The sequence below is a fragment of the Glycine max genome, chromosome 10 (genome assembly GCF_000004515.6).
Source record: "Glycine max cultivar Williams 82 chromosome 10, Glycine_max_v4.0, whole genome shotgun sequence".
NCBI lineage: Eukaryota > Viridiplantae > Streptophyta > Magnoliopsida > Fabales > Fabaceae > Glycine > Glycine max.
Genome location: NC_038246.2, coordinates 5,293,513 through 5,304,907, shown reverse-complemented (window position 1 = coordinate 5,304,907; position 11,395 = coordinate 5,293,513). Strand labels below are relative to the sequence as shown.

The following is an 11,395-nucleotide window of genomic DNA, read 5'->3' as shown; positions in this document are numbered from 1 at the left end:
ATAAAACCGAAGTCCAAGATCTATAGTCAATATCGGTTTTGGTGTTACCGATGTGAACTAAACGATGACAACAGCGGTCTGGCCAGAACCGATGTTAACGTCACTTCCTTAACATCGATTTTCACAAATTCGATGTTAACAGATACACATTATTTACAATTATGCCACCACAATTTATCTTAACATCGGTTTTGTCAAAAAAACGATGTTAATATGACGAGGTTAAATCTGCTTTTTGTAGTAATGTTTAAGCGATTTATCTTCAAAAAACTTATTTTAGAATTTTTTTCAGCTTGTTTGAGAATGTTAGTAGAAATTAAGAAAAAGTAATTTTTTATAAAATCATTTTTTTTGTGTGAATCTTAAATATTGTAGCTTATAATTATTTTTTAATAAATTTTTTCTTATAGTTCTTTTTATAATTGTTTGCAATATATTTCTTTTACATTCAACCAAAATTAGTTATTTTCATGCTACTTTTTAACAAACTTACCTAAACAAAATTGATTTTAATTATAATAGTAATTAATTATATAATCAATTATTAAATTAATTTATTTTTTCAACTATCTCATTGTTAACTCATTGGTAAGTGCATCAAATTGTTCGAAATAGTAAAATAAAACGAAAATCTGAGTGTCGAGTCTACAATGACTTTGTTTGTACTCAGATTGGTGTATACTCAATTTTCAAGCAATTAATAAATTGATTTAAAGATTTGCGAAAAGGACAGTAAAATAAATCGACATAAATTAAACTAATTATTTAAAATAGGCAAGAGTAAGAAAAACAAACACTTCGGGGGTGATGAAACGAAGGTTGATTCAAAATACGAATATGCTGTAACCTAGCTTGTTAAAATTACTCTCGATGTAATATTAATTATTTTTTTCTATTTAATATTATTTCAATTATCACCTACATCTACTCAGTTACTCTAATCATGATCTCTCAAGTGAAAGAGCCTAATTTACCTAATCATTGTCCTAATCCCTTAAGAGAATAAACTAGTTAAATTACATTATGAATAGAGATACATAAAATAGGCTAAACAATATCATTCTATCCTTATATATGAATCATTTAAATGTCATTTCCCAGTTCTTAGAAGATAAATATTTTCCAATGCCTAAATCCTAAAACATACCATGAATATGGGTGATCAAGTCACAATCAATAAATTTAAGCACAAAAAAAGACAATGAAATAGAAATAACATTAAATAGATAATAGAAAATAAATTACATCACAGACGTTTGGTTGTTAGGCTTCCAATAATGGAGGGTTTGGTCTCTCGTTGTCATGAGAGACTTTACAATTGTAAATGATTGATGAGGAGAGAAAAAGATAAAGAGGGATGGAGATGGAGGAAAATATGACTCCTAAAGGTGAATTCCCCCTATTTTTGCATGAATCCTAGTCTTTCCCCTTTATGGGAAGTTCTAATCTCATAGATATTTTACCAATTAAAAATAATATGCATGTTGAAAAATTCAATGAAAAAATTACACTCATTCATGAATGGCTTATAGTAGTTCTTTTTAATCTTAACTTAAAAATAAAACGTTTATTTAGGGGAAAGTAATAGCCATCAAAATAGTAGTTATAAACTCAATTACTCATTCTTTGGTGTGATTATGTATAACACTCAACTTTAAAATAATATTTTTTATAAGATCTAATCTATAATATTTTTTATATTAATTATTTTTAGATTAGAAGTACTCTTAGTTAAAAAAATATTAACAAATAATTAAAAGAAAAAATATTAACAATCCAAATAATTTTAAAAAAATTATAAATTTAATATAAATTTATTGTTATCAATTAAGTTAATTATTTTTTTTAAAATTTTAATGAATTGAGTAATAACTTTTTGCTTACATTTTTTTCGGTAATATTGTTATTTTAAAATAAAATTGAAAAAAATAATATTTGTGAAAGCTGATAATGTTATTATGTCCAAGTCCCAGCTATTGGACCGATTGCCCAAATTTTGGTGGGATATGGCATTGGGATTTGAGAGTTTTAACTTTCAAGTTCAACAGTACATGGAGGTACTTGCAAGCTGCTACTGACATGTAAATCCTTTCGTTACCTTACACCTTTTTCTCCTTTTATTGCCCCTTGTGACTTGTGATCATGTTCATAAGTCATAACATAAATCATAACTTGGGAGACTATGGGACTGAAGGAAGTAGCAGATCGAGGAGGTTCTTTTTTTTTTTTTTTGGTACGTACAAAGCATCAGAGGTGTTTTGTACTGGCCAGGACCATTTACTTGCACTGGTAATCAATCATTTGTTTGATTTAGAAAAAAAATAATAAAAAGAAGATAAAATTGAATTAAAATAAAATATAAGATGTATGAATTTCATAATATAAAATTTCTTTTATTTATTATTTTTCTCCTTTAAAACAAAAACCGCCTAAAAGTGTGTCTGATTCTCTGTCAAATCTTATAGGAATTTTCTCACTTTTAAAGACAAGAAAGTTTAAATAACTTAGTAAGACTGCATTTGTTTCCCTGTTGGGTTGGTCCAACAGGTTGCAGCACACGTTACAAGACCTATTCAACGACTATTCGCACAAGGAAGGGGGGACATTCATCGGTGAAAGTCTGTTCACAGGTTTCAGAACAGATCTCAAAACATGCACTAAGTCTCTTGTTGCTTTATAATCAACCTAGTTACATTTAAGGTAACTATTATCCAAATACTCTTTATTATAGTGCATGCATATATAATAAAAATGTATCTTGCAATTATATAACTGCTTTCTAAAAAGTCTTCATAAAATTAGAGTGATTATCAAAGTGTCCACCCAATTGTAGAGGTAGATTATAATAGCTAGAGAGAAGAATGATCGAAAGAAAGAGAGGAGAAAGAGAAGAAAGTACTAAACATTGTCGATAGAAGATGAAATAAAAAAAGAAAGTGAATGTATGTTTGTAAATTTTCTTCACCATATATCAAAAGAGCAGGATTAATTTACGTTTTAAAAAATAATTATTCTGAAATTAATGTCTATGAGAAAAACACGGCTAGAGTTTAAAAATGTTAAATAATAATAGAAGTATTTTAAAAATGCTTATATTCAATAAAAGAATAAAATAATCTTTGGGTCTTGGTGGTTAGGACATAACATATGTTATTCTCCTGAGACATCTTGAGGACCACCCACACTTTGGACGAAACAAAAAAATGAGAGATCATATTCTCCGGTTCATATATATGATTTATCTTTTCTACAAACAGATTTTTATATTAAAATATATAGATTCTTGAGTTATTTAGTTTGAATTACCTATCTCTCTCTATATAAACGTGCCAGCCATCGATTTCTTTAGCTTCCACTATTCTATCGTATCATAAAGTTGTAATTTTTCCTATCCTAACATGCATATGGCTTTTTAATATCAATTGATGAACACACATATTCACAAGTTTTTTTTTTGGGGTAAGGAAACATATTAACAATCTGTAAATGAATCTCAAAAATCAATTTTAAATATATATTTTATATTCAAAATTTAAATGCATGCATGAGTTAATATATCATCTTATTCTTTTAATATCAGTTTAACACCTCAACTTAATTTCTTATCCCTTTTAATTTCTCATTTTCAATATCGTTAGTTTTAATTTAAATTTAAATATTTTATTAAAAATATCAATAAATAAAATAATAATATATCACAATATATATTATTTATAAATAAAATAATTTTTTAATATAAATTATAAATTTTAATTATATAAAATAAATATTTATTTTTTAAACTGTCATTTAATTCAATATTATTAATATTATTTTGAAATAAACATTGTCAGAGTTAATAAATTTATCGTCAATGTTTATGAATCTGTAATTACTTTCACGAAGCTGTCGTTGAATCTTCAACTTAATTTCTAAAATAGCAACACCCAAACATGCATCATGCATGTCATAAATAGCTGTTCGATCTTTAATTCTTAATTTCTCTACGTCACTCTGGCGTTCTGGCATGCCCCAATCATTTTCACGCTCCATTTGAAGATTTATTATCATAATACACTTAGGTGGTTAGGTTCTCTTCTATCTCATGCTAAATTATAATTTTAATTCTTTAATTTTTTAAATTTATAATTTTAGTCTGTTTAATTTTTAATTATAATATTTAATTCCCTAGTTTTATAAATTGATGGTTTTTATTTTCTTAATTGATTATTAACTAATAATTATGATCAATAGAATTATTAAGTTAATAATATATTATGAAACTAAAATTGTTAATTTATAAAATTAAGACGACTAAATTTTATGATTAAAAATCAAAGGGATTAAAGTCATGAATTTAAAAAATAAGAAAGATGAAAATTATAATTTTTTTATTTTTATCATACTCTTTTTTTTTTAAAAAAATAAATATATATTTTATAAGAGACTATTCTATTTAAATGAGATACAACGGTTACAAATAATAAAACTCTCCATCCAGATATCATTTTTTACATTTATTATTTTTGTAATCTTTTATTGTGTTATCTCTCTATTCCTTAACATATACATCCTAAAAATGAAAATATTATTACGTGGTCTCAAACTATTATACGTCTATAATCCGGATCAATTCTGTGTAATAAGTATTTGAATTTTTTAATTTACATTTTTTTCAATAAGTCTTAATTATATATCAAAATAATAATTAATTGAGTAAAATCATCTAATAGTTTCTACTAAAAATATGGTGTTCTTTTTTTCTTTATTCGAGGCTCCGGTCACATTATTTATTAATAGAAACAAGAAACTGCAACGAAAAGCGCGATACGTGACACTAGAAACTAAAGTAGTAAGTAGCAGAAATTAACAGTGTGTTCGGAACAGTGGATGGAAATATAATATTGGTGAAATAGAAATAGAAACAAGATACATATGTTTGTTTTGTGAGAGAATAAAGAAAAATAACTATTAAATGGGTAAAATTTGCTATGCTATTTTACACTTATTTTTCTTTACTTTTTTTCTTCAACCAAACATATTTATTTATTATTTTATTTCTCACAAATTTTTATTGTTTCTTTTTTAATTTCTAGCTATTTCGATATCGATCTTAAGTCCATAAGCATGTTAAAATTTCCAATATTTTAAGTATTACTTGCTTAAATGTAGAATAAACTGTCACAACTTGATCTTTATAAAAAAAGTTATAATAGATCGAGAGAAAAAAAGAAGATATTTATAAACAATGTGAGGATTGATTACTATTTTTGAACACATAGTTTAGTAGTTGGTGTTGGGTCTCTTCGTGCTATTGTGTGCATCTCGAGTTCCACATGATGCATTTTGCATAAGAGAGAGTCTTTCATGCGGCCAGCCAACAACCTGGCTATTTTATTTTTTATTGTCTCTTTTCAAGTTGTATTTTTATGTTTTTTCTTTAAAAATGATTTTATATTAAGAATTATGTTAATATTTTTAAACACAACTCTTAAAATAACGTCGTTTTAAAAGAACAACACGGTAATAACTTAATTTCTTGTCCACAAGGGGTGAGCTCTGAGCTCTAACTTGTAACCTCAAACTTGTCTCACCCAGCTAGCAAGGGAAGGGGTGAGAAAGTGTCCACATAGTCACATCTGAAAATGCCACGTTGCGCAAGGAGAACCGCTGATCCTGCCCCGTAATCGAACGACTGCAATTACTTCTCCACCAACCCCCCCTTGTGCATCTTTACCACCCTTTATCCCCACCTACCAAGCACCAACGCTCCGGATTGGAAACTGCCCCCAGCACTCTTCATTATATATAACCCACTCTCTCTCCCTCTCCCCCTCAGGAAAATAAAAATCAATAACAATATTATTCTCCTCATTCCTTCATTTTTAAACCTAGCTCCATCTCCCTCCACTCACCATAACATGGCATCAGAAGCAAATGCTGCCAACACCAACTTCTGTGTAAATGTTAGCAACAATGGCTACATTAGTGCTAATGACCCCTTGAACTGGGGTGCGGCTGCGGAGGCTATGGCTGGGAGCCACCTCGACGAGGTCAAGCGCATGCTAGAGGAGTACCGGAGGCCCGTCGTCAAGCTCGGTGGAGAGACCCTGACCATCTCGCAGGTCGCGGCGATCGCGGCCCACGACCAGGGGGTGAAGGTGGAGCTGGCGGAGTCCTCCAGGGCCGGTGTTAAGGCCAGCAGTGACTGGGTGATGGAGAGCATGAACAAGGGCACTGACAGCTACGGCGTCACCACCGGGTTCGGTGCTACCTCCCACCGGAGAACCAAACAGGGCGCTGCCTTGCAGAAGGAGCTAATTAGGTAATTAACGCTTAATTCAACTTCAACTTTAAACCCTTATTATGGGTAATTAATTATAATACGTGAATTTAAACCTAACTCAACCCTACTTAAGCAAACCAACTTGTTGGATCTGCAACGTTACATTACACAGCCAACTGTTGTTGCACCTCGTGACAATATACGTTATCATCAACCGGAGGAACAGAAGCACGTTAATTTCCTAATATACGTTCTTTTAACTAATATAATTTTTTTATTATTAATTTATACACATCAAATTAAGGAGACTCGTTGAATATGAAATAAAGGTGAAATATCTATAAAATTAGGTGATTTTTAGTTTTAAATAACACTAACGTTTTTTGCATTTTTTTATCACATTAATTTTAATAACATTTATTTCTCTCTTCTTCTTTTTTAACTTTTTTTTTTTTTTTTGCATCTGACCATCTCACATCCTATACTATTATACGAGAAATTATAGATGGACTATCTATATAAATATATACAACTACTTTATACTCTTAATTTTTTTATTACATCATATTTATATAAATTATATGCCCTCTTCGGTTTATATCTGTGTCTACATGCTCAGGCATCATTTTCTAATTGTTGTACGAACACTGGGACACATGCCCTATAGTGTTGTTCGACTACCTAAAATAACTAATTAATATTAACCACCTAACAAATTTTTGTTATTCATTGATCCTCAAGGTTGAGAAAATATGTGGATAAGTTGGTTTACCTAACATGGCAAATTTAACAATATTTTTCTTGGTTTCTTGAACTTAAAAAAATTAGTTTGCTGTTATATATATTTTAAATTCGTCCTACGATTTCCCGAAAAATAAATTTAGTTATATGTGTTTTTCTTCTCATACAGTTACTTTTTTCTTTTATTTAGAACATGTTTTACGAATTTTTCACTTTCAGCAAAAGAACAATTTTAGTAAAAATTTCAATATTTTAAACGACTTAAAGTACACTAAATTATAAATTATTTTAAATGATATTTTATTAATTTAATATTTTTAAAATCATACTTTTTTGGTATTAGAAGGGGAAAAATATAAATTTCAAATACTTAAATTTTAATTATCAATAAAAATAATTTTTAAAATCCTTATAAATTCTATTTTTTATCAAATGTATTTAACGTATGAGATCATACTTATTTTTAAAGCGTTCTTAAACAATATATATTACTGCAATATCTGTTCAAACCTGCATACATTTTGAGATAAATTATCATTTTATATATAAAAATAGAAACTCTTCAGAAAAATAATTGATAAAAAATAAAAATAACAATAATATTTATATATATTAGAGAAAAAAAATTAAAATACATTTTTTCAACATATAATAAACGCGGATTTAATCGTTTAGGTGAGTGGTGAAAAAAAACGAGTTGGTCTACATCGATCCACTACTACCTTTAGATCTGGACTCGTTGTCCTACTGAGTTGAAACGGTCGAGTGGTGAGCTAACTCAAAGCACGACACGAGTAGTTTATTCGCACGTGACGTGGGGTTGGTGAGACTGCTTAGCCTCTCCTAATTCCTACCTTTCAAAGTCCTAACACCCCATCTTTGACTTACAAGTTGCCCATTTTTTTAATTTTTTTTTTCAGATACCTAACGGGATCAAACACTAAATTAATATTTTTATTTTTTATATTTCTCTTTTTTTGGCATCACTTCACATTAATAATAATATCAATTATTTATTTCCGTTTTTATCCCATTTCTCTTTTGGTGTCTATATATAAAAACAGATGTTGATAGATTTTTTTTTTCTTTTATTTTTCTTGGCTTTAAATATTGACGCCTTCAACTTAACTCCCTTCACCTAACTACATCATATTATTTTATTACTTTAGTTAATGAGCGGTACTTTATAAAAAAATTCATAATTGCTAATCTTTTTTTAATTATTCTTTTGCTTTCAGGTTTTTGAATGCTGGAATATTTGGCAATGGTACAGAGTCCAATTGCACCCTACCCCACACAGCAACCAGAGCAGCTATGCTAGTGAGAATCAACACACTCCTCCAAGGCTACTCAGGAATCAGGTTTGAAATTTTGGAGGCAATCACAAAGCTTCTGAACAACAACATTACCCCATGTTTGCCACTTAGGGGAACAATCACAGCATCTGGTGATCTTGTTCCTTTGTCCTACATTGCTGGTTTGCTAACTGGTAGACCAAACTCCAAGGCTGTTGGACCCTCTGGTGAGATTCTGAATGCCAAAGAAGCCTTTGAATTGGCCAACATCGGTGCTGAGTTCTTTGAGTTGCAACCTAAGGAAGGCCTTGCCCTTGTGAATGGCACTGCTGTTGGTTCTGGCTTGGCCTCAATTGTTCTATTTGAAGCCAACATCATTGCTGTCTTGTCTGAAGTTATTTCAGCAATTTTTGCTGAAGTTATGCAAGGAAAGCCTGAATTCACTGACCATTTGACTCATAAACTAAAGCACCACCCTGGTCAGATTGAAGCTGCTGCTATTATGGAACACATTTTGGAAGGAAGCTCTTACGTGAAAGCTGCTAAGAAGTTGCATGAGATTGATCCTTTACAAAAGCCTAAACAGGACCGTTATGCTCTTAGGACTTCACCACAATGGCTTGGTCCTCTAATTGAAGTGATTAGATTCTCTACCAAGTCAATTGAGAGGGAGATTAACTCAGTCAATGACAACCCTTTGATTGATGTGTCAAGGAACAAGGCACTTCATGGTGGTAACTTCCAAGGAACTCCTATTGGAGTCTCCATGGATAATACACGTTTGGCTCTTGCTTCAATTGGTAAACTCATGTTTGCTCAATTCTCTGAGCTTGTCAATGATTATTACAACAATGGTTTGCCTTCAAATCTCACTGCCAGCAGAAACCCCAGCTTGGATTATGGATTCAAGGGAGCTGAAATTGCCATGGCATCTTATTGTTCTGAACTTCAATATTTGGCGAATCCGGTGACAAGCCACGTGCAAAGCGCGGAGCAACACAACCAAGATGTGAACTCTCTGGGGCTGATTTCATCAAGGAAGACTCATGAGGCTATTGAGATCCTCAAGCTCATGTCCTCCACTTTCCTGGTCGCCCTTTGCCAAGCCATTGACTTGAGGCATTTGGAGGAGAATTTGAAGAACACGGTCAAGAACGTTGTGAGTCAAGTTGCTAAGAGGACTCTCACCACAGGTGTCAATGGAGAGCTTCACCCTTCAAGGTTTTGTGAGAAGGACTTGCTCAAGGTTGTTGATAGGGAGTACACATTTGCATACATTGATGACCCCTGCAGTGGAACATACCCTTTGATGCAAAAGCTAAGGCAAGTGCTTGTGGACTATGCATTGGCCAATGGAGAGAACGAGAAGAACACAAACACATCAATCTTCCAAAAGATTGCAACATTTGAGGAAGAGTTGAAGACCCTTTTGCCTAAGGAAGTGGAAGGTGCAAGAGTTGCATATGAGAATGACCAATGTGCAATTCCAAACAAGATCAAGGAATGCAGGTCTTACCCCTTGTACAAGTTTGTGAGAGAGGAGTTGGGGACAGCATTGCTAACTGGTGAAAGGGTTATCTCACCGGGTGAAGAGTGTGACAAAGTGTTCACTGCTTTGTGCCAAGGGAAGATCATTGATCCACTTTTGGAATGCCTTGGGGAGTGGAATGGGGCACCTCTTCCAATATGTTAGTTTTTCTTATTTTCTGTTTTCTTGAAGAGTGGTTTCTTTTCTGTACACGTGTTTGTGTTGATATTAAGCATTTGGTTTGTCTATATAAGGCTGTGGCAAATCAATCCACATACAACAACTTCCCAGTTTTCCTTGATGTATGCCATGCAAGGAACTTGTAATTCATAATGTAATAGAATTCCATTTGTTTGCCGTAGCTTTGCGTGCAAATATCAATACATGGCCTTCCATGTGAAGGATGTTTTCTCTTGAATAATACTTATTTGTTTCTTTATGCTAGCGATTAGCTTTGAGAAGATGTTTTACATTTTTGTAATTAAATTTTCCTACTGGAAATTGTCAAATACAGAATTAGATTCAAATTTTTGTAATTCGTGACAAAGATAATAAAGAACTACATACTATTTAGCTATATAAAACAAGGAAAGAAAGTGACAGATACTGAAGATATTTTATTTATTTATTATAAGATACCGAAGACTGTTGACAGTTGCGAGACAGATAAAAAAAATTTATGGATACATTGAAAAAAGTTTAAAATGTGGAACGGTCCATGTGGGGACGCTACAGATTTTTAGGGTGTATTTATTTGAGTTTTTGTTTTTTAAGTTCTTAAAATTTGTTTTGTAAAATGATTTTTAACAATTAACTTTTGGAACGAAAAAATATTATATTTTATATTTTATAATTTGAATTCTTGTTGAAATAATCTGAAAGGAAACTAAAAGTAAAGTAATTAAAATTTAAAACAGTCTAAAAATACCATAATTGTCTATTTTAAAAACTAAAAAGAAATATTATTTTTAAAAATAATTTTCGAAAACATTCACTTACTAAATTCTTTTAGTTTCTAAAATTATAAATTATCTTTAAAAAAATCTTAGTAAACCAAAAATCAAACTAGATTAATTAGGAATTGTAACGAGACTATATTCAAAAAAATAATTCACTTAGTTTTTAATTTTTTATTAGTTGAAAAGTTGGTTTGTCTGTTTGATAAATAAATATTTTTATGTAATTTTTGGTTATGTTTGACAAAATTATTTAACAAATTAACAGAAAGTTTGAAAGTTAACTAGTTAAATTATAGATGTTCGATAAAACTAACTACTGAAATAACTAAAAAGGATAAAATAATTGAAAAGTAATAAAATCATTATTATTTTAAAAAATATTAGCATGAAATTTCATAAATATATTAAAGATAAAAATGAATAAAATATAAAAAAATTAAAAGTTAGAAACTAATATTTTAAAATATGTTACTTCAGGTAGTATTTTAAAAAATGTTAAAAATTATTGAGAAATTACTAAAAAAAATATGTTTATCGAATAATTAAATAAGTTTTTTAGCTAATAAAAAAATTAATAACTAGCTGAAATATTTGTAATATAACCTCT

The 11,395-nt window shown here is 30.2% G+C and overlaps 1 protein-coding gene across 1 annotated transcript; it reads left to right on the top strand.

Annotated features, from left to right (window-relative positions):
* Window positions 1-5,816: 5,816 nt before the first annotated feature.
* Window positions 5,817-10,273, top strand: PAL2.1 (phenylalanine ammonia-lyase 2.1). The gene is made up of 2 exons (NM_001250027.2): window positions 5,817-6,304; window positions 8,245-10,273. Exons 1-2 carry the CDS (start codon window positions 5,901-5,903, stop codon window positions 9,992-9,994), a joined length of 2,154 nt encoding a protein of 717 aa, NP_001236956.2. The 5' UTR covers window positions 5,817-5,900; the 3' UTR covers window positions 9,995-10,273.
* Window positions 10,274-11,395: the final 1,122 nt, after the last annotated feature.

Bases quoted from the DNA above. Each gene is read 5' to 3' on its own strand.
- PAL2.1 (NM_001250027.2), top strand. From the start codon at position 5,901: ATGGCATCAGAAGCAAATGCTGCCAACACCAACTTCTGTGTAAATGTT. The intron at 6,305-8,244 runs GTAATTAACGCT...TTTTGCTTTCAG, and splicing joins TTGCAGAAGGAGCTAATTAG to GTTTTTGAATGCTGGAATAT.